Below are 26,840 nucleotides of genomic sequence, written 5' to 3'. Positions count from 1 at the left end.
TTTTTTTTAAAGGTTCTACCACCTTCAGCTATTACTCATTTCTGATAGCTCAAGCAGAAGTTCATCTTCATCTTTTCCAGGATCCACGTTGATCTCAGCTTCCAATTTCCCTCCTGAAACTTCCCATACTAGTTTCTCAGAATCATCCTCCTCATAAAGGGGAGGCTTTCCTATTGAGGTGGAGGTGAGTCAGAGGGTTTTCATGGCCATCTGGGAGGAAGGGCCAGACACTTCCAGTAGTGAGGAATCTGTAGAGAACTAAGCTAGAGGCAGCACAATCACTCCAGGTTTTTCCATCTCGGGCATAATGACTGACTTGTCCTCAGAGAGGAGTGGGATAACCACCACAGCTGCTTTTTTGGTGGGGCTTTCCTGTAGGATGCCTGGAGCTGAGTGGCTTTGCAGCTGCAGTCACAGCAGGGGGGACCTCCACTGGTGTTTGGGGGCCCGTTTAGGGGGTGAGACAACTTTAACCACAGATGGCTTCACATTGACTTTGGGTTTAGCTTTACCCCTTTTTCCCAAGGTCTGTGCTGCACATCTCACATTCAGTAATGAGTCAGTGCCTGAGGTTTCTACCTCTGTCTTTTGGGATGACTTTGTGGGAAGCCACTTTGCCAGGTGCTGTGTGAGGCCCGGCACAGGAGTGAGCACTGGTTTTTCCGTTGTCTGAGTATTCCAAGAATCTCCATCTCTCCAAAAGTGTGTCAACACTGATTTTTCCTTATGTGAGGTTCCCCTCTCCAGCTGTTTTGGCATGTGCTTCCCTCTCATGGTCTCATGTCTCTTGACTTGAGTTTTAGTGATGCCAACTCCTGTGGTCTCTACTGAGGCCTCTTTAGCCTCTGTTCTAGAAACATTGCTCTGAGAAGCATCTTCACTTCCTTCTTAACGTTTGTCTTCTTTTATACCTGTTTTTGTTTGTTTGTTGTTTGATTTGGAGAAACCACCTTATGCCTGGGGAGGGGGTTGGCCTCAAGCTGAGCCTGGGAGCTGGTCCTGCTCTCAGAGCTCTGCTGTACCTGCAGTGCTTTCCCCTATTTAATTTCCTCCAGCATCTTGATGTGCACCACCTGCATAGACTTTGTTCTACCTGCAGGCTCCTCTGATTGTTCTTTGCTGGTAACTATAGGTGGCGAAACCACTGTTTGGTTCCTTTTCGTTTGTTTGTTTTAATTTCACGATCAGTCTTTAGCTTGATGCAAGTCATATCCTTTTTGCTTTTTTGTCTCTCTCCTTCCTGCTGCTGATGTTACATTTCAGCCAGGATCTCAGAGAAGGTTTCGAATCAGAGAGTGGAGAGGTTTCTTGCTCCTAAAGTAGAATCATCAACTTGTGGAGGTCCTTTTGTCTTGAGTTTAAGTTGCAATTTTACATGTTTCTAATTAGCTTTTTTAAAGAATTTCTTCTAATGTCTTCACATGGATCTCACCAACTTTAGTGACTCTCTCTGCTGACTCTCCTCCACATTTAGACCAGCTGACTTGCCTAAACACTCCTTGAGACTTGGAAACATGAACTTTCTTTGGTGGTTTGCCGGTGTTAGTAGTAGCTTCCACTGTTTTCCTTAACCTCTGTGCAAGGCTGTGCTTTATTTTTTATTTTTTTTTTAAAGATTTTATTTATTTATTTGACAGATAGAGATCACAAGTAGGGAGAGAGGCAGGCAGAGAGAGAGAGAGGAGGAAGCAGGCTCCCCGCCAAGCAGAGAGCCCGATGCGGGGCTCGATCCCAGAACCCCGGGATCATGACCCGAGCGAAAGGCAGAGGCTTTAACCCACTGAGCCACCCAGGCGCCCCCAAGGCTGTGCTTTAATGGAGGATTGCCGTCACCGCCTACTGAAAATTTTTGTTTTACCACTCTCTTGGTGAGACTGCGTCAAACAAGTCTCCTTGTTTGCTGGAAAGAGTTACTGTCCTCACTACAGTCCAGATATTCTCTTTATCAGGACCTGGAATGGGCTGAGGTTGGTGTAAAAGACTGGAAACTCCAGAAGAACTTTCACCTTGCTTCTTGGATTTTTGCTTCATTTTCTTTGATTTAATTCAAGAGTTTTTATTCCAAAATTCAAACATCCACCTTGCTTCAAATTGACCCCAGGTTTCTGGGCAGAGGCTGTCCATAATCCATTACGAACTTTGGGAGGCAGTTACAGGATGGATGTCTTGGTTTCCTCACCTTTTTTAGAAAACTGACCATCAACATCTTCATCATCACCTGCAGCACTGATTACAACTGGTAGCTGGGTGGGGCTAGGAACATTTTCTGAACTTTCTATTTTCATAACACTTTGCAGCTGAGGGAAAGAATTAGACTGGACAGACAATTTGTTCTGTTGAACTGTGACCTGGTTAGCCTTCACTTTCCCTTCTGGTGACTCAGGCACAGTGGTCAACAGTTTTGCTTGGAGGCAAGAAAAGGCCATCAACATAATGCCCTCTATTGTGGATGGAAAGCACAGTTAGTTTCTGACATCCCATTGGCTGATTTTCCCAGTAACAAGGAATCTCACATTTCTTGTCAATCTCCATTTGCCGAACACTGCACACCTATTGAAAACAGCACCCTTCTTGCCATGATGTGCTGTTTCATTTCCTAGTGCAAAATCGCAGTGACAGAAGGGACAGCTGTCACTTTTGGTACATGTAGAATAGAAAAAAAAAATAGAAGTCTTCTCCTTGATTAGGAAGACTGGGTAGATCCTTAAATCAGAAGTGGCTTCCTTTTTTTTTTTTAATTTATTTATTTATTTTCAGCATAACAGTATTCATTGTTTTTGCACCACACCCAGTGCTCCATGCAATATGTGCCCTCCCTATTACCCACCACCTGGTTCTTCTTGTAAACAAGCCACTGCCTCCTCAAGGTGAGGACCAGCTCCAAATCCTCTTGAAATGGGTTTAGTCTTCCAAAAGACAACGCAATCACAGAAATCTCTTTAAAATGTAATCATTAGCTGGTTGCTCTAAATAGGAACCTCTGTGTCTTCCCTAAATTCCAACCTATTACGCCCTTTACTCATTTTTTAATACAAGTCAACTTTCCAGGAAATTTTTGGGCAGGGAGTATCCCCAAATCCTAAAAAGCATCACTATCACTAATTCCACAGCTTCCTTCTCAAGATCCAGAACCAAAGCCTGCAAGATGTCAACAACATGGGCTTTCCCCATAAGAATCCACACCTATCATGGGAGGTTAGGGGGTGTTCTTCGTGACAGTTTCATCAATCCAAACTTCCACCACGGTCCCCCATTCTGGCTTGCTGCCCCATCTTCCTTCTTTCTTAGCCACTGCCACCTGTGTTCCTCAGAGCAGCAACACCATAATGAATATATGTTTTAATCATAGAGCAACAACTAAAATAATTGTAAAAGAACAGATAACTGACAAGCTAACAGTAGTGAGGAATATCATCATAAAAATAAATTAATACAAGAGAAATCCAGGTGGCTCATTTGGTTAAGCATCTGACTTTGGTTCAAGTCATGATCTCAGGGCCCTGGGATTGAGCCCTGCCTGGAGTTCCACACTGGGCTCCGCACTCAGTGAGGAGTCTTCTTTTTCACTGCTGCTCCCCCTACTTGTGCTCTCCCTCTCTTTTTCTCTCTCTCTCTTAAGTAAATAAAATAAAAAAAATAAATAATACAAAAAGGGCAAGAAATTAGAATAAAGAACTTCTAAAACAAATACTAGATTTAACACTAAATAATCAGTATTTATACTAATTGCATTAAATGTAAAAGGACTTAATATTCCAATTACAATACAAAGATACAGGTAGGTTAATAAAAAAAATTCAACTGTATGCTTCTTACAAGGGACATACTTTAAACACAACGATATAGAAAGACTAAAAGTATTAGGATAAAAATATTAACATGCAAACAATAACTAAGAGAAAATAGATATAAATTTGCCACTGTACATTAACCCTGAAGTATCACTATATATAAAAATGGAAATTTTATTATGATAAAAAGGATTACTGCAGGAGATACAATGATTCTAAATTTGAATATCTGTAAGAGCAGAGCTTCAAACCATGTAAAGCAGAAATTGACAGAACTGAAAAAACAAAATAGATACCCACCATCATAGTGGGGATTTGTTTGAATAGAGCTTTATCTGATAGAACATCCATACAAGAAAAATAAAAATACTGATAAGAAATTAATAAGGCTTGAACAACATAATTGCAAACTCAACTTTATTGACTTGTATAAAATATTGTATCCGGCAATTGCAGAGTACATATTCTCTTCAAGGACACACAGAACATTTATCAAAATTGACCATATGTAGGGCCATGAAAGCAAGTCTCAATAGCTTGCAAAAAATTCAAATCAAGTTCTCTGATTAGTAAACAATGCACTTGTAAATAAGCATGAATCGAAGAAATCACAATAGGCCCTAGAAAATAATTTCAGCTAAATGACAATAAAAATATGACAAATCAAAACCTATTAAGATGCAGTTAAAGTCACACTCAGAAGAAATGTATAGTTTTTAAAAGAATAGGTTGGAAATGAAGGCTAGAAATAAATTATTTACATATCTTTCACAGAAATTTACAAAAGAATAGTAAATTGAAACTAAAGAAAGTAATATTCAAGAGAACTGAGGATTTTGGTCAGTAAGGACAACAGTTTAAATTCAAAACAGAATCTTCAGACTCCATATATAGTCTTCATTTATTCATTTGATTCTCTGCCCCTTTCTCAAAAAAAAAAAATCAAAGAAACTAATTTGTAATGAAGCTCTATATACACCCTGCAGATCTTAAAAGCAACTGCTTTGTTATAATTATGGCCTTTCCTCAGTAAGATTGTAGGTGTTAACATCTCTCTTAGAAATACCAATTTTCACTTCATCAAGATCAAAAGTTTCTGCACCGCAAAGGAAACAGTCAACAAAACAAAAAGGCAACCCACGGAATGGGAGAAGATATTTGCAAATGACAGTACAGACAAAAGGTTGATATCCAGGATCTATAAAGAACTTCTCAAACTCAACACACACAAAACAGATAATCATATCAAAAAATGGGCAGAAGATATGAACAGACACTTCTCCAACGAAGACATACAAATGGCTATCAGACACATGAAAAAATGTTCATCATCACTAGCCATCAGGGAGATTCAAATTAAAACAACATTGAGATACCACCTGACACCAGTTAGAATGGCCAAAATTAGCAAGACAGGAAACAACGTGTGTTGGAGAGGATGTGGAGAAAGGGGAACCCTCTTACACTGTTGGTGGGAATGCAAGTTAGTGCAGCCACTTTGGAGAACAGTGTGGAGATTCCTGAAGAAATTAAGAATAGAGCTTCCCTATGACCCTGCAATTGCACTGCTGGGTATTTACCCCAAAGATACAGATGTAGTGAAAAGAAGGGCCATCTGTACCCCAATGTTTATTGCAGCAATGGCTACGGTCGCCAAACTGTGGAAAGAACCAAGATGCCCTTCAACGGATGAATGGATAAGGAAGATGTGGTCCATATACACAATGGAGTATTATGCCTCTGTCAGAAAGGATGAATACCCAACTTTTGTAGCAACATGGACGGGACTGGAAGAAATTATGCTGAGCGAAATAAGTCAAGCAGAGAGAGTCAAGTATCATATGGTCTCACTTATTTGTGGAGCATAACAAATAACACGGAGGACATGCGGAGATGGAGAGGAGAGGGAGTTGAGGGAAACTGGAAGGGGAGATGAACCATGAGAGACTATGGACTCTGAAAAACAACCAGAGGGTTTTGAAGGGGCGGGGGGGGGGGGGGGTTGAGGAACCAGGTGGTGGGTAATAGCGAGGGCACATACTGCATGGAGCACTGGGTGTGATGCCAAAACAATGAACATTGTTATGCTGTAAATAAACAAATAAATGAATAAAAAAAAAGAAATAACAATTTTCTCCCTCTGAGCAAAAGAGTTAATTTCATAGAGCAAAGAAACTACTAAATACAAAAATTACAAAGAGGATAATTTGGCAAGTGGATTTTTAAAAGGCTATTTCTCTGATGGATGAGGTAGTCAGTCTAATATCTTAGAAAATAAGAGAATAACACACCTTGCATTCTGCAGATTTGCCTAATAGATATCCTACATTATTATCTGCAAGTGGTTTTAGTTGGCACAAAGGGTAAGTAAAGACTTTTGGACTCCTGCCATAGGAATGCTTAATACCTTTATCTTGTAATCATTTATTAAGCAATGACTATAAACAAAGCATTTTGCTATTCGCAAGACAAAAAGAGAGCTGAAAAATCCGTCTCCTTCCCTCAAAGAATGGAGATAGATAGATAGAAAGCATGAAACCAAATGTCAATATAGAATGATCCGTCTCATCTAACTCATCTCCTGTGAGCCCAACTTCTCTAGCACTCCCAGCAGAGAACTAAAGCTGTCTTATTTGTGAAGCAGAGTCAGTCCCTCATGAGGTTGGATCTGCTGTAAGCAGAGGTACAGAACTAAGGTGTGCTGATGGCCAAGGACATCGCATATTGCTAGCACTTACTGAAAACGCTCAGGGAGAACATTAGCAGTTAAAGAACATAATGTCATTCGGTTGCACGGATGTCCTTCCTCAGCAGCCCTCCCTCTCTCCCTGCCCCTTTTTTGTGGTGTGATTTGGTAAATTGGCTGAATTAGGGCTACGGAAGGACTTGTGTCTCATCATTCCCACTTCTACCCGTCCTTCACTGCTTTTTTAACCTTCTCCTGCTAATGCACTATATTTTTCCTATAAGCTGGCTTCCCAGTTCTTGCTTAGATTGTGCTGATTGGAGTTACCATGGTAGAAAATATGTGCTAAAATTGTTGGTGACCTAGGGCTGCCATTTCAAAGATAAAACTATCTAGTCTGTCAGTAAATATAGTTATGTTTAACACAGTGCTAAAATTGTGGTCATTGCATCTTACAGCTATACACAGGGTTCAGAATAGTGGATCATTCTATACTTACCTAGACCCTCTCCCTTGGCCTCTGTGATTCCGTTCTCCTTGGCTGGTTCATTCTCCTTCCTCACTTTTAAACATTGGGGTTCCCTATGACCAAGTCCTGTGTCTTCTCTTGTTACTCTATGATTCTCTTCCATGTGACCTTCACCGACTAGTCTCAAGTTTACACACCTAGTCTAGGCCCCTCTTTTTAGCATCGAGCCATTTACCTGCTGGTCTCCTTGTTGTCTCTTCTGAGATGTCTCACATGTATCTCACTACTTAAATGCCCCAGACTGAAATCAGCCTTTCCCTCTGATCTACCACTCCTCCATTATTTGCTGAGCCAGTACATGGCACATCCATTTATCTTATTGCAAATTCCAGATACCTGAGGGGTATCTCTGTATCTTCTTTCCTTATCACCTCTTTCTCTTTTTTATCCTACTATTTAAAAAAATTTTTTTTTTTAATTTATTTGACAGAGATCACAAGTAGGCAGAGAGGCAGGCAGAGAGAGAGGAGGAAGCAGGCTCCCTGCCGAGCAGAGAGCCCAATGCGGGGCTTGATCCCAGGACCCTGGGATCATGACCTGAGCCGAAGGCAGAGGCTTTAACCCACTGAGACACCCAGGCACCCTGCTTATCACCTCTTTCTAATGCTTCACCATGTCATGTTGATTCTACTATCCTAATATGCAAAAAATGTACCCCCTTCCCTCCACTGCCAAGACCCTTGCACAAGACATCATAATTTCTGGGAATTACCACATGTAGATGGAGAGGGCCTGGTTGAGCTTTTTTTTTTTTTTTTTAAAGATTCATTTATTTATCTGAGACAGAGAGCAGGGGGTAAGGGCAAAGGGAGAGGGAGAGAGAAAATTAAGTAGACTCTGCTCTGAGCATAGAGACGCATGCAGGGCTCGATCTCATGACCCTGAGATCAGACCTGAGCCTAAACCAAGAATTAAGTCACTTAACCGGCTGCACCACCCAGGCGCCCCTAAGCCTAGTTACCTGATAGTCACCTTCAAGAGGCCAGGCATAGAAAGCACAGTTATCTTAGACCCTCTCTATTGATCCAGACACTGCTAAAAAAAACAACCAGTGATCCCAGTGAAGGCCACGTGAAGCAGAAGAGAAGTACGGTTTACCACTGCCTGAAATCCTAATCTACATAATCATGACCGCTTTAGTAAAATAGTCCTTATTTTAGCCACTTAGTTTAGGGTGATTTGTTATACAACAACAGACATCTGAAAGAGGTAGCAATTACATATCAGCAATGGGTAAAAGACATTGAGGATTTATAAGAGAAAATTACAAGAATGGCAGGTTTCTTTATAACTTATTGAGAGTCCTAACTGAAAACAAAACAGTTCTCCTGGGTTTTAAACTTCAGCTGGAATACAGTCTAGCCCCCCAAAATACCTTTTTATTTTTTCCAAAGATTCATTTATTCATTTGAGAGTGAGGAAAAGGGAGAGAGAATCTCAAGCAGACTCCACGCTGAGCACAAAGCCCAATGCAGGACTCGATCTCACAACCCTGAGATCACAACCTGAGCTGAAACCATGAGTCAGACATTCAACCAACTGTGCCATCCAGGTGCCCTCCAACTATAAATCTGATAAAGACTTACACCTGTAAAATGATGAAACACTGACCACTTCCATCTTCTATTTCATGTTTTGAATAAAGAAGCCAATAGAACATTGATTGTTGCCATTGTTACTCCTACTAATAGCAGCCACCAATTACTGAATACCTTCTATGGGCAAGCATTCTACTAAAAGGGCTTCACATACCCTATGCCAGCCACTTCATCTCACTAAGCCTCAGTTTCGACTATGTACAATGAAGACTGTAATACATACCTCAAAGGGCTCTTGCCCAAATTTACTCAGCTAAGAATTTTCAGAGTCAGAATTTGAAACAAAGAGTCCCTCTAAAACTAATGCAATTCATAATATCTCTTCAATTAAAAACAGAAATAAAGAAAATGCTACCCTCAAAGGATGTTTTTACTTTTATGTGGATTTTTTGAAAATCACAAGTAAATAAAAATTCTATAACTGGGTAGATAAAAAGTGTGAGTTATGGCAGATAGTGTGATAAGATCTAATATTCGCTGCTTCATTCAACTGAGTCAAGTATATTTATTGGAGGTTTCAAGAGTACCAGTTTTAGTCCTGATCATTAGATAATCATGCAATCAGCTGTATACATCTTCCAGGAAATTTAGAAAATCATTTTTATAATGTCCTATTTCTAGTGGAAAATCTACTGGTAAACTCACCTTTTCTTCAACCTGCTTTAAAAATCTGAAGATATAAACTCTCTTTGAATTAACATCTATTATTTTTTAATTCATCAATAAATTAAAAGATGCATCAACATGATGCTTATCACCTTTTAGTTATGATTATTTTTCCCTTAATTGTGGAACATTAGCTTTGAAATACTTCATTGATAATAGCCAAAGTAGAATAATTAAGATTTCTCTCACTGAAAAGCCTTGATAATTTAGAAATAACTTTTTCTGTGAATTTATAGACTATTGCTGAAAAGTTACTGCCAGTCTAAAAATCAAGACTTTAGACGCTAAGGACCTAGTATATACCAAGAGCTTTGACAGACTTTATACTCTTTGATCTAGTAATTCCACTTCAGCAAATTTTCCCCAAGAAAATAAACAGAGGAGTGAGTTTACATAAAAGCCATTTGTCTCACAGTTAATTTATAATAGCAAAAATTTGGAAACCACTCAAATGCTCAGCTAGAAGGGTCTAATATGAAATACTGAGCAACCATTAGAAATCTGTTGCCACAGACTAATCCCAGAGGGAATACTTTCGATATAATGCAGTTTTAAAAACACAAAACATACTTAAAGACAGGGAAAAAAACCCGATTTTCTTTATATCATGGAATAAGAGGTTTCACATCTTTTTGACGTGAATGTGTTTAAAACTTTTCACAATATATTATCTTCATAGTTAGATGGAATAAACTTTTTAAAAATTAAGAGTTCTTTCAAAATACATCAATTTTAAAATGAATATTTGATGTAAATTTATACTACCTGGGTGACTTATTGTGTGATAGGAAACCTATCAGAAAATGTTACTTTAAAATTAATTTATCTAATTCTTAGTCCCAGTTTTCACCTCAGTACTGTGCATTTAAGGTATTTAAGGTAACAAAATACATACTAATTTTGTTAGTATGTATGTATGCTAATTATTAGTATGTATGCTAATGTATACATTAGTGTGTATACATTAGTATGTATGCTAATACATACACAGCTTCTTTTTAAAGTAGTTAAGTAATTAATTACTACTTCTCTCTACCTCCCAGAGCCCACAGTTAAGTCGCACATAATAAATGTCCAATAATTATTCCTCCAGTTTTAACCAATCTCTCCCCCACTCTTCCCCACTAGAGCGAGCAGACCTAGTCAAAGACAGAGTGACCTGCCTTTTTTTTTTTTTTTTGAACTAATGGTACTTAAAAGCAGACTAGAAAAAAAATGAAAATCAAATGGAAGTAAGTTGAAAAGAAGCTGGGACCTGGTCAATACCTAGGTTTTTGGCTCTCATTCCCATTCAGTTTCTTGTTTTACACAAAGTAGTTTTACACATTAATTGCATTTGTATTTCTTAAAATTCCAACTATGCCAGCTAGGGCAGCTTCTCTTCTCTTCAGCTATCTTATTCCAATTCAAGGTCCTTGCCCATGCATGCCTGGAACCTTCTCATCTTCGTTGGCCCCATCTTATTTTGCAGGTGAAAAGCCATGTCGGTTTCATTCTTGCCCTCAGTTTGCTTCCCAGCTTGGCCTCTTCCTCCTCATGAACTGGGGGCATTGAGGGTGTGGGCGAATATCTCTAAGGCTAAGGAGCGGAGTCAAATGCTATGATCTAATGCCAGTTGAATAGTTAAGAGGGAAAAGGGGCACAGGACAATGGAAGGAAAAAAGAAGTTGGAAAGTTCCTTAATAGTAGAAGGTTTTAAGCCTTCATTTCTCCTCCGCTTGCCTCTCTCTGCCCAACCTGGGGACTCTATTCTATCACTTTGCTGATTTCCCAGACTGTGTGGGTGTAGGCTGGGGTACTAAGTGCCTGCCACAATGACAGCTGTTCTGAACAAGCCAATTTCTCTTTTTGCTCTTGTTAAGAAAGAACAAATAGGGGCACCTGCATGGCACAGTGGGTGAAGCTTCGGACTCTTCGTTTGAACTCAGGTTGTGATCTCAGGGTCATGAGATCAAGTCCCCCCTCCCCTCACCCCCATTGGGCTCTGTGCTCAGTGTGGAGTCTGCTTAAGATTCTCTTCCCCTGGGGCACCTGGGTGGCTCAGTGGGTTAAAGCCTCTGCCTTCAGCTCCGGTCATGATCCCAGAGTCCTGGGATCAAGCCCCGCATGGGGCTCTCTGCTCAGCGGGGAGCTTGCTTCCTCCTCTCTCTGCCTGCCTCTCTGCCTACTTGTGATCTCTCTCTCTGTCAAATAAATAAATCAAATCTTTAAAAAGATTCTCTTCCCCTTTGCCCTTCCCACCCACACTCACTTGCTCCCTCTCTCAAATAAATCTTTTTTTTAAAAAGGAATGAATAAATGTTTCCCAGAAGAAGACAAAGTCCAGAATCTTGTCATAGGATTAAATGAACCTAATGGATGCTAAATTATTGTTCTGGTTTGTAAAAACACTGCACTGTTAACACTTGTCATTGAAATGTCCATTTTAGTTGAAATCCAGTGAAGGGAAATTAAACAATAAGGAGTAGTTAAATTTCTGTTTAGTTCTGGTGGATGATCTTCTTTAAACACCCTTAAAAAATAATGATAAATAAAGCAGTATTTATTAGCAGTCCGAGGTTAAGGCCTGGGGTTGCCTCTGTGTAACAGGAGATCATTCACTTACTCTTGCTAAATACGTCTTCGTTGTTTTGTCTGCAAAATGAAGAGGCTTATTACCTGCTTCACTTAAGTAAGTTCTCCCACCCCCTCACAGGTAGAACGATCCTGAGTGATAAGTATACCCAGTCCCTGGTTACCCTTTAATCTCCAAGGCTGGGCTTTTCTAATCCTTAAGCTTCAAGATCCTCAGATAGTTCCCTGACACGGCGGATCGCCCCACTCCAGAGAAGAGCGTACTTGAAGACTGAAGCAGAGTATCTGACCCTTTATATGTTTTTTAAAATTTTTATATAGAATATATATTCCTTTGTGTTTTTTTTTAAAGATTTTATTATTTATTTGACACAGAGAGAGAGAGAGAGGTCACAAGTAGGTGGAGAGAGAGACAGAAGAGGGGGAAGCAGGCTCCCCGCTGAGCACAGAGTCCAACGTGGGGCTCGATCCCAGGACCACGACCCGAACCGAAGGCAGAGGCTTCAACCCACTGAGCCACCCAGGTGCCACTCTTTTGTGTTTAATTCGGGACTTTTTGTATGCCTTTTATTTCATTTTTTTTTTAACTTCGAACAAGATAAAATAGGGGCGCCTGGGTGGCTCAGTTGGTTGAGCATCTGATTCTTGGTTTTGGCCTCAGTAATGATCTCAGGGTCCTGGTTTAAGCCCTGCCAGGTTGAGCAAATGTCCATTGGGCTCCTCGCTCGGGTCAGGGAGGAGTCTCCCTCTCCCTCTCCTTCTGCTCCGCCCCTTGCTCACAGGTGCATGCACTCCCTCTCCCTAAAATAAATAAATAAATCTTTAAAAAATAAGATAAAATAAAACGTGAGAAGTATACATCCTTAGCTTCCAAACCTACCTACCAAAGACAACCACAAGGAACACTATGCCCTGTATATTAAGAATTTTATTGATGCTTATTGTATTAGTTTGGGTAGGCTAATAGCTAAGAAACAGACAAAATTAAAGCTCTGTAACAGCCTGACGGGAACTGAAAGTTATTTCTTGATCATGGGACAGTACCCGGTGGAGGGGCAGGTGGCCAGGGCGGTGCTCCTCCGTGCAGCCACTCAGGGACCCCCGGGGGCTGATCCAGGGGCCCTGCCTTCCTCACCTCTTGTCCTCACTCTGGGGGACAGCTCCACGCCAACCTGTCATGCTGGCACGATATACATGTTTTCTTTCTCTCGGCGTCCCCAGTGTCCTGGCAACATAGCTAGCCGCGTGCACTCTTGGGCTGTAATTGCTTCACTCAAAATTGTAGCGAGTCAAGTTCACCCTCCCATGCAGGCTTGGAACTTACTCAACTTTGGACTCCCCTTTCACCCTTTTCTTTTTATCAGAGGTTGCGAGTGCTCACTTACTACTCCTCTCTGCTGTCTTAGAAAAGGTTATCCAGCTGCTTTCACTTCTGACACCTGTCTCCATTTGGCTGAGGGAGCAGCTCCTGCCCCCTCCCCGTCTGACTTCAGCAGAGATTTTATTTTTCTAGGTTTAAAGATATAATTGACATGGAACCCTGTGTAAGGTTAGGGTGTCCAAGGTGTTGATTTGACAGACTTATATTATTACTGCAAAATGGTCACCGCCATAACATTAGCTCGCACTTCCATCCTGTCACCGAATTACGGTTCTTTTTTATGGTGAAGACATTTTAAGATCTCTCTTGGCAACTTTCAAGGATGTAACGCAGTATTCTTATTATATTATTAGCCACCACCACCAGGCTGTACGTTAGACTCCCAGAATTTGTTAATCTTATAAATGGATGTACGCTTTGACCCCAGCCCTCCCCAGCCCCTAGTAACCACCACTGTACTTTCCATATCTCTGAGTCTGGCTTTTTTAGATGCCATATAAAAGTGAGGTCATACAGTATTTATCTCTCTCTCAGCAGTTTTGTTGTTGTTGTTGTTTTAAAGTCACTTGTGAGCATGAGCAACTGTTTTCTTACCTCAGAAAGCGGCTTCCTTTCCTTGATGATTCTTGTGGTAACTCTTGCCTGTCTGAAATTTGCCCTAAGAAATCAACCTATTTTGGGGCACCTGGGTGACTTAGTGAGTTAATAAGCCTCTGCCTTCAGCTCAGGTCATGATCTCAGGGTCCTGGGATGGAGCCCCACATCGGGCTCTCTGCTCGGCAGGGAGCCTGCTTCCTCCTCTCTCTCTGCCTGCCTCTCTGCCTACTTGTGATCTCTGTCTGTCAAATAAATAAAATCTTAAAAAAAAAAAAAAGAAAGAAAAAGAAATCCACCTCTTTTGTATCTCCCCTCTCCTAGCCTCTCCTACCTCTTTCAACCATGTAGGTAACAGTCTTCTTTAGTCAGCTGGAACCCACAGCAGTTTCTCATTTCTCCTTTGATACCTCCGGAGCTCCTTCAGCTGGCTGCCTTTCACTGGAACATTCTCTTGGGCCACACTCTCAAGCCCATCTTGTTCAACAATCGTCTCTCATCGAGTAGTTTGCCAGACCGCAAACTCTCCTAACTAGTTTATATTTGACTGACAGCAGTTCAAACCCTTCTCCTCCCATGGAAAGCTCTGACAAGAAGTTTATTACTGAACATGCAGAGAGAGGGCACCTCAACTCAATAGTGTCTAAAAGTATCTGAGACAGGCAGGGCGGGGACAGCTATGGGATTGTGCAGTAAGGCAGCCAACCAGCCCCATTTACCCAAGACAGACAGAAATACAGGGTTTTTAGTCTCAAACCAGGACAATTTTAAATCTACTTTAAAGTGATTCTTTTCATGCAGGATCTTGATTTTGGGGTGAGGGATTCTAAGGGTCTTGGGATATAAACCGTTGATGCTTCCTGGTGAAGCATGGATGTGTCTTTCAAGAGGATTCAGTAAAGAACAATAAAGTTAGCTGTCTGGGCAAAGTTTTGCTAATGGAGACGATAGACAGTAAGTTTATATTAATAAGACAGTAGGTTAAGGTGGAAGCAAGATAGTTTTGTTTTTTTTTTCCTTTTTGAGAGAGCAAGTGCTTGAGTGGAGGGGTGGGGAGTGGCGCAGGGGCAGAGGGAGAGAGAGAGAATCTTAAGCAGACTCCAGGCCCAGGGCTGAGCCTGACACAGGCCGTCTCACACAATCCTGAGATCATGACCTGAGCCGAAATCCAGAGTCCAGTGCTTCATCAACACAGCCAGCCCCGGTGCCCCAGTAGTTTCTGATCCTATCCTCTCTTTCCCAAGATCTGTTTCATACTCCACATCCTTAGTCAAATACCACACCTAGTGTTTGTGTGTTTGTTTGTTTGTTTTAATTCTGTCTGAACATTGCAGCACCTCCAACCTCAAGTCTCTGATGTCTGTTCTAGCTTTCCTTCTACTCAGGAGAATGACAGTAACGAAACTGTTGTTCATAGAGCCTTCACTGTGTGCTAGGCTACATGTCAAACTCTGTACAGACATTATTTAATTTCCACAAGAGTCCCACGAAAGATGAGGTATTATTATCCCTGTTTTATAGATGAGGGAACTATGGCTCAGAGATGTCAACTTGCCCAAGGTTATGTAGCCAGAAAGAAGTGGCAGAGTCAACATTTGACCTCAGTTCCCTCTGGCCATTCAGCAATAAAAAGGAGCTAACTACTGCTGTGTATTACAACATGTATGAACTTCACAGACACCATGCTAAGTTGAAGAAGCCAGATAAAGAAAACTACATGTTTGCAATTTCAGTTATATGAAATGTCCAGAGAGGGCAAATTCGGAGCTAGAAAGCAGATCCGTGGTTCCTAGGCATGGGGGAGGGTGGGAATTACCTGCACATGGGCGAATGGGGTTTTGTCATTGATTGATAGAAATGTTCTAAAACTGGGTTGTGATGATGGTTGCACAGTTCTCTAAGTTTACGAGAAATTACCTAATAGTATACCAGCAGTACATGAATTTTATGAAAATTCTCTGTCAGTAAAATCATTTTTAAAAGTCCAGGGCTGGTTCCTAAGTCTTCTAGTTGTTACTGTGAGTGAGTGGATGCAGGTTCCTTTAGCCTTAGGGACCATCTCTAAGGGAAGAGGATCCAGGTCTTGCTGGGTTCTTCTGTCCTGTTCATAGAAGCATAGAGAGTGCCTTTAAACTCTTTCAACCAATCTACATGTGCTGAATACGTTCAGTTTTACCGATGAGAACCTCTTTCTAACAGTCATGAACTTCACTGATGCTAACTGTGCATTTTGATCGACTTGTCAGTAATCCTGAGTATATAAGTTGCAGACATACGTGATATCACACCGCATGTACTTAAGTCTTCAGTTACTGGTTTAGAACAATCAGCTCAAGTGAACTGTTAAGACTCACCATAGCCACTACCTCTGAAACAGCAATGGACAGAAGAAGCTCACTGCCCTCACTGCCTTATTATCATCCATCATTTAGCCTGCTCAGCGTCTGCTCCAGGGCCAGGTTATGTGCTATTGTTAATAATAAAGATATCTGTTCTCAACAAACCATTGGAGGAGATTTTCCTTTCTATTTAAATATAAGAAGTTGGGGATGGCAGGTAGGAAAGACTGTGAGACTACAATCAAGAGAAAGGTCACCCATACATTCAAATGGACTGGAACTGAGTCAGGGATAGTGAGGGTGAACAGCCAGTGTGTCCCTGGGAGAGCTTGCTCCTGATGGGACTGATTCCCAGAAAATGTGTATTTTTCTCATGAACATTTGTTAAGCCTGATTCATAATATTCTTAACTTTGGTAAGAACAGGAATGGATATATTATAATGAATGTGTTTCCTATAACTCTTACAGAGAGATTCGGAATACCAGAAGCTTAACTTCCATAGACCCTGATGCCCTAAAAGAGCTCCCCCTCTTGAAGTTCCTGTAAGTATTAGTGCCTATCCCATTCTACTTTTTTTTTTTTTAAGAGAATTATAATGCTGTTATCTGCCACAAGTCTCCCTAGGATGATGTGGGCCAGGGTCATTTTAGGAGTATATGGACTGAGACAAATCACATCCTGTGACTTATTCCCCACTCTTTCCCATCAGACAAGGAATCAGGTGAAATGATCCACATTTAAAAACCCTATTTAAAAGTCAGCATATAATGCTGGGACCAAAGACTTGATCCAAGAGGGAGAAAATACCACGATATATACATAGCCTTTAAATGGAGTATAACAGAACAAAACAAAACAAAAAAACTCTGAGTCCATTGGTCAATTTTATGAGAAATGGGTATCACAACAATATCAATATTAAAGTATCTCTCACAAAGAAAAGAAAAAAAAACCATAAAGGGCAAAATCCAAACTCTCAAAGGTTGGGGTAACAAAAAATGGAAGAGACAACACTATTGCTTTGTTTTGGCAACACCTTGTGAGCTAATTATAAACTCGCTGAGAGCAGGAACCACAGCACTTTACTCTCTATTGCATCTGTACTGGCTGGCACAGAGTAGATGCTCAATAAATATGTGCTCAATTGATGTGTATCTATGGCCTCAGGTCCTCTAGGCATCAGCTGGAAGAACCCGTCCCTTATTCCCTTCTTTCTGGTTCACAGGCATTGTGAAAGATTAGAACACAATTATGAGAGGAAACAATTAAAATCAACCTTAATCCTAAGACTCAAAAATAATCATTATTAACATATCAGTTTGTTTCCATCTAGGGCTTTTAAATAATAGTGTACATCCATATATATTTTATGAATTAAGTCTTTAAGTATGAATAGAAGTTATCCAGGAAAAGGAGAGGGAGGGATAGAAGAAAAATACAGATGGATGGACCAGCATGATAAAGACACAAAGGTGTGGAACCATATGGCTCATTTGGGGCCCTAAAAATAGTTCAGTGTGAAGAAGTGGGAGTGGGAGATGGCAGGGAGAATAGAAGAGGATAGTGTTGGGAAATGTGGCTGGAAGGGTATCTGGGAAGTAACAAAAACTTATGGGACAAGGCAATCATTCTTGTGTGGACTTCAAGTTTCAATCAATCAATAATTCTTTGACACGATGATCCCTGAGTATGTGTGGGGCTCTGTGAGGGAATTTATAAGGTAATAAAACACTCTTCTTACCTTCAAGAAGCTTACAAGCTAGTTGGGAAGATACTGTATAAAACCGAAAAGTTTCTCTCCTACTGGAGAATAATGGTAAGAGATAAATAAGAGGTATATACATTATGGGGGGGTATAGTTAATTAGAGGACACATCAGAAAAGTGGACTTGTTTGGGGTTTTGAAGAAAGGAGAGGTCCTGGTCCCTAATCTGGCACTTCCATCCCCGCTGTACGGAATAAGGTCCCCACTTGACTCCAGGGCCTCCCCCCGCCACACACACTTCCATATGTACCTCTTGGGCAACTGACTAGTCTCTTCACTGTTTGTTTCCTGTTCTTCACATATTCTTTATGGAATCTTCACTCTCTCCTTTGCTATCTGGAATATCCCCTTTGTTCTTTGTGACACCTCTGGTTCCTGTGTTCTCTTCAAATCTTACACCTCCCCCTCTAAAAGCCGTCAGGTCAGAATTTGCCTAAGAAGGTATTTCAATGAACCAGAGTTTTCTCTGCTGGAAGATTTTCTTTAAAGCTTTACTGGTACTGTCTAACTCGTATCCCAAGCTGTGCCATGCCTCTCAAAAACAACAACAACAACAAAAAACACAAAAAACCCCTCCATTTCCACTACCTACGTTCTAGTAGCTGCAACGAGTGTTAAATTAACCAGGAGCCCGAGAGTGGATGTATTCGTGCTGTCTGATGTACATCTTTTAGTCTGGACATTTTGCCCTGATGACACAAACTCTGGAAGGTGAAGCCAATTGTCTTTGACTGATTTTATCCCTTTTCTGGACATATTTTCTAAATGGCGCTGCTGCCATCCTACTCCCAGGTGACTGCCAGGGGAAAATAATTCTTGACAAAACAATGAACACAGTATAATGAGAAGGTTGAAAGAAGAAGCCTGGTTTGGAGTTGGGTATTATGTATTATATTGTCTTTTTTTTTTCCATTTTATTTATTTTTTCAGCGTAACAGTATTCATTGTTTTTGCACAACACCCAGTGCTCCATGCAAAACGTGCCCTCCCTATTACCCACCACCTGTTCCCCCAACCTCCCACCCCTGACCCTTCAAAACCCTCAGGTTGTTTGTCTTTCTGTCCCAGCTTCCCCTTATTCCCCTGCCCCCCCCATAATGCCCTCCAGCTGAAACAGGCAAATATCACACATATGCATGCACACATGCAAAGAGACCCAAATTCCTATTAATAGGAAGCCTACTTGGTTGAAGCAGTCTTCATATTCTCATAAACAGAAAAAAATGTATCGACACTGGTGAATTGAATTAGATTCTTAGACCTTGAAGGAGCAAGATCTCACCCAAGGGTTAGAACTTAGCCAGGTCACTCAGATATTTAATGAAGGAGTTAGGATTTGACTCGAGTCTGACTTCAGAACCCAGACTTTCAACTAATACATTAATCTACTTCCTATATGTTGGTTTTCTTATCTTATTTCTGTTCCCTCTTCTTCCTTTTCATGCACTGTAGTGGCATTTTCAACACTGGACTTGGAGTATTCCCTGACCTGACCAAAGTTTATTCCACTGATGTATTCTTTATCCTGTAAGTATGCCCACATGCAATGTTTACCAGTATTTTGTCACTGTCAAGAAGGAGGGTGCAATCATAGGGGCTGGTTGAAACCTAGTGAAGCAATTGTCTCAAGGGGAAGCAGTGACCGGCCGTGACAAATGTGCTGGTGGATGAAGTAAGGCAGAAAATGAGAAACAACCACTGGGTTTAGTAATAGGGGACTTTGGTGATTCCGACAAGTGCAGTTCCAATGGAGCTCTAGGGTGAACTCCGGTGGGAGTTGGCTCAAGAAAGAATCAGAAGGAAAGACTTAGCGAAAGTGACTATTACAAACTCTTTTGAGAAGTCTTACTATTAAAAAGGAGTGGAAAAATATCTCAGTAGTTGGAGCATACTGGGACAGGAGAAAAGGTTTATTTTTGTTGTTTCTTGTTGTTTGATGGGACAAATTATGGCATGTTTGTTTGCTGATGAGAGTGATCAAATAGAAGGAAAATTTGACAATAATGATGATACTTTATCTTCCACATAATTTTAATAGCTTTTCAGACACATGTATTCTTATGTTTGCTACTCTTGACCTCCTTATAATGTGTAAAAGGAAGTTAGAATTTTTTTCCATTCCTTAAATGAAGAAACAGAGGAACAGAAAACCTAAGTGATTTTGTCTGAGCAGAGTCCCAAGGAGCAGAAACTGGTGGTGTTCAAACTACTTCCTGTGGCTTCTGATTGGTGGCCATGTGCCCTTTTCCAAAACCTGTGACACAGTCACGTGTCTTACCTTGTTGTATAGAAGTAAAGAGACTTATGCAGCATTACAGGGTGAGTCTCCACCACAGAGTCAGCAAAATGTGGAGTGGTCAGATCTGAACTCTCGGGATTTTGCAAAAAAAAAAAAAAAAATTGACCACGCTTCTTTGCTGCTGAAGAGCACAGTTCAAAAATAGGCAGTCTTCTAGCAACTAGACTGGCACAGAAAGTTCTCCAGGAGTATCTGCCGGGCAGTAGTTTGCAAGTAGAGGACACTTCAGTAATACTCATAAAAAGAAATCCACTGATCTCATTGTACCAGCCCTTTTTAGAGGTCCCATACGCTTAGAAAACTCTAGTTGCTATGGGTCAAGTATTTGTCACAGATTTACCGAAGTCTCTAAGGCTCCTGCTCCCCTTGTAAATGAGGATTTAGTCAGGGCTTCAGCCTACCCCCTCACTTGCTTACGCACGTCTGAAAGGCTGTGAGTGCGTGTCCCGCTATGACAGCTCTCCACACCTCACTGAACTTCTGAGCCACCAGCAGCTAAGAGGAGTCAACGAAACCTAAAAATAAATAAGATTAAACTAAATTGCATCAGGTTATCTATTTGAGTGCATGGGGTGGAGCAAAAGCCCAGCCCCTGGAGGAAAGCATTTTTTTTTTTTTCACCAAGTACCTTTTTGTCCCTCTTTTGCAGTGAAATCACAGACAACCCTTACATGACTTCCATCCCTGCCAATGCTTTCCAGGGGCTGTGCAATGAAACCCTGACACTGTGAGTACTGCCACTTCCACTCCTGCCAACAACCAAAATGTTATTTGGACCATTGCCATATTTTCACAGCCCCTCCAAGAAACATACTATAGGATGTGCTCTATGATCTACTAAAGGTTTCAGAGTTAAATAAGAGGATTGCCTTATGGTACGTTAGTCCAATTGATGACAAAATGGTTTAAATAACAAGCCAAGTATTCCCTTAAAGAAATGGTCAGCACACTTGATCTAGAGATGACCATTAGGTCTTACAGAGCACTTGGTCTTTGCGGCAACTGCTTACCTCTGCCATTATAGGCAAAATGCAGCCATACACAATACATAAACTAGTAAGCCTGTCTTTCAAATCAAATTTAATTTACAAAAACAAGTAGTAGACCAGATTTGACCTGCAGGCCTTGTAATATACTGTATTCTAGTATCCCCATTATCTACAGGAAGAACCTGGGGTTAGAGTGGTGACTTTTCCAAGATCACTGAGTTAGAAAAAGGTGCAACTAAGAGCTTCTTATGCTCTTTGCACTCGCACTCAACTCGTCATCACAACTGTTAAGAAGGTCCTACAAAACCCTATTGAATAGAAAACAGTGTTGCTCTACATCATTATTTTTCAGAGTTCGGGTGGGTTCTGCTCTTTAGATGTTCAAAAGGAGAAGTTTATTAGAGAAATTCATAAAGTATTCTAATAAAGAAATTTAGTAGAGGTATAAAAGATAAGTTAATTCTCCAAACTTGTAGAGAACTCCCCTCTCTCTCATCAAATTAGCCACGAACTAGAGTTGTCCAAAGGATCTCTTCTCTCTAGCTTCAGTACCACAGCCCAAGCTCAGGTCTCCTGGCTTTTTTGCCTGGATTGTCACCCAGTTCCCTTTCTCTGGTCACACTACAGTCCAGGGGGTTTTGGTGAGATACAAACTTGATTGGATTATTTCCCAATAAAATTGATCCAAGCATCCCCATAACTCTTACAAGAAGCTGCTTCCAAGTTATTCTAAGTCTATCAGTCTAGGCCCTATGAAACTGCCTCAGCCTCTGAGTCTGTAGCCACAGTGAGGCATTTCATCCTTCTCCTTGAAACACGGGGAGAGGTCTTTTGACAAGACAAAAGACTCTTCTTGGCCATCATTTCATTTGACAACACAGCAAAAACCTGGAGCCTTAGCCTGGTCAGTCCCAAGCCTCAAGGCCTTTTGCCTCCTCTATGAAGGTTTCCGTTGTGCAACTGAACCACTCATTGCATCTAAACTCATTTCTCAGTTTCTCTACCTTCACTGTTTGGCCTTTTTTTCTAAGGACCCCATGTCTCCGGCAGCCTTCTCAAGTGAAAGCAGCTCCTTGCCCCATGGAGCACAGGCACAGTAGGCATTTAATAAACATCTGAATGAGGGAATCCTATGCTTCCTGAAATCAAGAGTTGGGGATGGCATGGGTTGCCCATTATCTTTTTGGATGATTATTTTTACATTCCTGCAAAAGTCCTTGCTTCTTTGAAGCTCATGCTCAAAATACTGCATGAGAGGGTATGTGTCCAGCAGTGAATTTATGTGCATATTCCTGGCAGGATAGAGTTTCAATCAAAGTTTGCAATCCTTTTTTTTTCCTTCTTTTTCACTATTTTTTTCTTCCTTCATTATTTTCCCTTTCTAAGGCCTATTTGTCTATTAAGAGTTTTATTTAATCTCTGAAATGTAATCCTAACAAAGAATATTTTCATTGTCTAGGACTGTTAAAGTTTCAGAAAATAGAAATCCCAAATGTATACTTCTCACATATACACAAAAGAACTCTTAATTCAGGGGCTGGGTGGCTGGGTGGCTCAGTGGGTTAATCCTCTGCCTTCAGCTCAGATCATGATTTTAGAGTCCTGGGATCGAGCCCCACATTAGGTTCTCTGCTCAGCAGGGAGCCTTCTTCCTTCTCTCTCTCTCTCTCTCTGCCTGCCTCTCTGCCTACTTGTGATCTCTGTCAAATAAATAAATAAAATCTTAAAAAAAAGAGAGAGAGAAACAGAAGTTAGGGGCACCTGAGTGGCTCAGTCAATTAAGCGTCTGCCTTTGGCTCAGGTTGTGACCTCAGGGTCCTGGGATTGAGCCCAATGTCGGGCTTTCAGCTCAGCAGGGAGCCTGCTCCTCCTTCTCCCTCTGTCTGCCACTCTGCCTCCTTGTGCTCTCTCTGTCAAATAAATAAATAAATCATTTGAAAAAAAGAAAAAAAAATGAAGTTATCCTTCATTATTGACATTGTGTTTAGTATTACCCAAAACTCTTCTTTTTTGAGTATAGGTAGTAGAATTTTTTTTTTTTTTTAATTCTTAATGGTGGCAAATCTTTGCTTCTCAAAATGAATTGCTTCTGAGAAATAGTTTGAAGTTACTAGGAGCTGTCTGGTAAAAGCGGATTCAAAGTATGAAATATTCTATGTTCCAAGCAAGACATACTGTAAAGTTTTCTTGTGGGACCTGAGAACCTCCATGCACATTTCTGACACTGCAGAAATGAAGCCCAACCATCACCTCTTATGAGCCACTGATTTCTCCTCTCTCTCTTGATTGTAGGAAATTATACAACAATGGATTTACTTCAATCCAAGGACATGCTTTCAATGGGACAAAGCTGGATGCTGTGTAAGTCAAGGGTAGCCATGGACACCATTATCTTCCTCCATAATCCCAACCGCATCCAATGGGGGAACATCCAATGGGTCAGAATTCTGTTAGAGATAGGTTCTACCAGAGCATTCTTCAACCCCAGAATGAGTATGACCAAAATTTGGGAATGATGTTAAGGAACTTGGCAAGAGCCAGCTTTAGCAAATACTTACAGTGACTCCCATTCTAAATCACAAACATTTTATCCTTGATAAAATGGAGAACTATGGTATCACCTTCAATTTCCTTGTAGGAGTCTGTTGTGTTTGTGTGTAAATGTTCATGAAGTACACTGTATACATACATGAAGTAAAGCGTGTCTTTAAATCTAAAGCTGTTCAGAAAGTAAGGTTTTTATTTTTATTTTTTTCTGACATGTTTTCAGAAAGATTTAGTTTATACTTGATTCACTCACTTTTGCCTACCCCCCCCCCAAATAAATAAAGCCTAGAATAGGATGTTGGCAAAAAGATAGTCACTTATATGGGGTTCTGCCGTTGTATTTTCCTGCCAGATCTTTGTGGCCACCAGTATCTACACCAGGGCATACTTTGGGTCTAAGAGCTTAGTATGGCTATGGTTCAGCCATACTAATTTGTGTTTTAACCTAATATCTAGTAAGTGAAAAAATACATTTAGTAGAGTCTGTTTCCCACACTGTGGCAGACTAGTTAATTTGTAGGACTTTCCTACAAAACAACTATAACATCCATTTTTTTAAAAATTACATTTATGTAGGGGCGCCTGGGTGGCGCAGTGGGTTAAGCCGCTGCCTTCGGCTCGGGTCATGATCTCAGGGTCCTGGGATCGAGTCCCACATCGGGCTCTCTGCTCGGCGGGGAGCCTGCTTCCCTCTCTCTCTCTCTCTCTCTGTCTGCCTCTCTGCTTACTTGTGATCTCTCTCTCTCGCTGTCAAATAAATAAATAAATAAAATCTTTATAAAAAAAATTTACATTTATGTCATAGCTCCAAGAGAGAGAGACATAAACTAACAAACCAGAAGCTGAAACCAAAGTGGCGGGTGCTTCCAGAAGGTTGATTTGCTAGGGGCAGCTGCCAACATCAGTGGTGCCAGGAGACAAGGCTTTAGTGCAGTGAGAAGAAAGGGAAGTGATACAAACCTGAGACTCCTAGATTAAGCCAGGCAACCTGGATGAGAGCTGGAGTAGGACCACCCTAGTAGTCCATTCTGCTTCCTGGCAGAAATAAATGCATACCTCTGCAGAGGCAAAAATACCAATGCAGGCCCTCACCTTTTTTAAAGATCTCGATCAATCAACTATGCACTCACTTTCAAAAACCACACACAGGAGAAGAAAAATCCACCATGGTTAAGAGTCAGCTAGAAGAACACACAACACATTTTTGTGTTTGTCTTGTAACACATCACTGAGTATTTTCTTTAACAATTATATTTTTTCCAATTCCAGAGTTTCTCTTTGCTTTTTCAAAAAAGTTGCGTGCTCATTTTTGAGTCTTATTGCGTACTCCCTCTTGTGATTCCATCTTTTTTTCCCCTGTAAACTTTCCACAAATAGTTATTTTATATTCCAGAAGTGGTCATCACAAAATCTGAGGGCCTATGGTTCTGGATCTGTTGTACAGTGCTTCTCAAACTTTATCGAACATATAAGCCACCTGGGATCCTATTAAAGTACAGAATCTGGTTAAGTAGATCTGAAGTGGCCCCAAGATTCTGCATTTCTAACAGGCTCCCAGGTGGTGATGATGCTACTGACCATTGGACCGCACTTAAGCCCGGTGAGCTGTATGACCTGCACAGCCATATGCAGGGGCCTTGGAAGCAAACAAACAAAACACGTGTAGATGACATGGTCTTATTCTGATTTGGGAGTTAGGTGGTAGATTCTGGTATGATTCCATTTTTAAAGAATAAATGCAAATAAGTTTTGAAATCATACCTTGGCATGGCTTTCTGAGTTCTGTTTGAAGTGGAGTCTCACTTTTTGCCAGGCTTTTGGATTTCCTCATAGTCTTTATCAAATAGAGATTAGAATATCTTTCTCTGAATTGTCACATTCTGGTTATTACTCATTTTTTTAAATGCACAATTATAGGGAAATCTGAAAAGACTCAGTAGAGTGATGACATGAATCCTTATACATCAATTTTGTTTACAGTTGGAAAGGCCTTACATCCATCTTAACTTTATCATACAAACCTCACATAATCCTTTGTCTGTTTTTCAACATTTTTTTGAACACTACAATGAGCCAGGTACTGTGCTATTCACAGGTGATACAAAGATGAACAGGAGAAATGTGCTCCCTGCCTACACTGAGCTTGCATCCTAGTGGTGTCAGCTTGAGGGCAGCAATATTAAGGGTCAAGGTATATTAGGGAGAAATTAACCAAATCCAAAATATGTAATCTTCAACGAGGGAGAACAGAGCTGGTAATAAGGCTCCTAAATTCAGTTGTGTCCAGCTGACTCTCTTCTAAACCAAAACTGCCTTTCCAGAATGCTGGATGAGATAAAGAAACAGAAACTAACCTTAGATATACGGTCATTTATTAGTAAAAATTTCATTTTTCACAAGCAAAAGATGTTAAAGCCCATGATGAGGAGCTAGGCTTTAAATGATTTGCTTCTTTATCCTGCTGTATGTTGTCATGGGAAGGTCTCACCCTCAATCACTCTCAGTTATCATTTTTTTATTATTATTATTTATTTGACAGACAGAGATCACAAGTAGGCAGAGAGGCAGGCAGAGAGAGGGGGGGAAGCAGGCTCTCTGCCGAGCAAAGAGCCTGATGCGGGGCTCGATCCCAGGACCCTGAGATCATGACCTGAGCTGAAGGCAGAGGCTTAACCCACTGAGCCACCCAGGCACCCCTCAGTTATCATTTTTTAAGGACAGCAATATGGGGTATATAATTCAGCCTATGAAGTCTACACAGCATAGTTCTCAATACTGTTTGAAAATTGAAATCACCTGGAGAGATTTGAAAGCACTGATGCCTAGGTTTACCACCAGACATTCTGGTATAATGGTTTGGTTGTAGGCAGGGCACAGGGATTAAAAAATCTCCGTAGGTGCAGCCAACATAAAACAAAAGTCATACCAGGAATTGCACTATTAGGTATTTATCTAAAGGATACAAACATAGTTTTTCAAAGGGGCAACTTGCACCCAATGTTTATAGCAGCAATGTCCACCATAGCCAAAATAGGAAAGAGTTCAGATGTTCATCAGCAGATGAATGGATAAAGAAGATG

The 26,840-nt window shown here is 40.8% G+C and overlaps 1 protein-coding gene and 1 pseudogene across 2 annotated transcripts in view; one reads left to right on the top strand and one right to left on the bottom strand.

Moving 5' to 3' along the window:
* TSHR (thyroid stimulating hormone receptor) overlaps window positions 1-26,840 on the top strand; it is a 175,413-nt gene that overhangs the window by 114,932 nt on the left and 33,641 nt on the right. For both annotated transcript variants that reach the window (XM_046009166.1, XM_046009167.1), the window contains exons 4-7: window positions 16,628-16,702; window positions 19,378-19,452; window positions 20,874-20,951; window positions 23,506-23,574. In XM_046009166.1, coding sequence (XP_045865122.1) covers window positions 16,628-16,702; window positions 19,378-19,452; window positions 20,874-20,951; window positions 23,506-23,574 — 297 coding nt within the window. The remainder of the gene's footprint in view (window positions 1-16,627; window positions 16,703-19,377; window positions 19,453-20,873; window positions 20,952-23,505; window positions 23,575-26,840) is intronic.
* LOC123944787 lies at window positions 25-13,023 on the bottom strand (annotated as a pseudogene).

The sequence above is a fragment of the Meles meles genome, chromosome 6 (genome assembly GCF_922984935.1).
Source record: "Meles meles chromosome 6, mMelMel3.1 paternal haplotype, whole genome shotgun sequence".
Lineage (NCBI taxonomy): Eukaryota > Metazoa > Chordata > Mammalia > Carnivora > Mustelidae > Meles > Meles meles.
The sequence above is the reverse complement of the archived record's forward strand: the minus strand, read 5'-3'. Positions and strand labels throughout refer to the sequence as shown.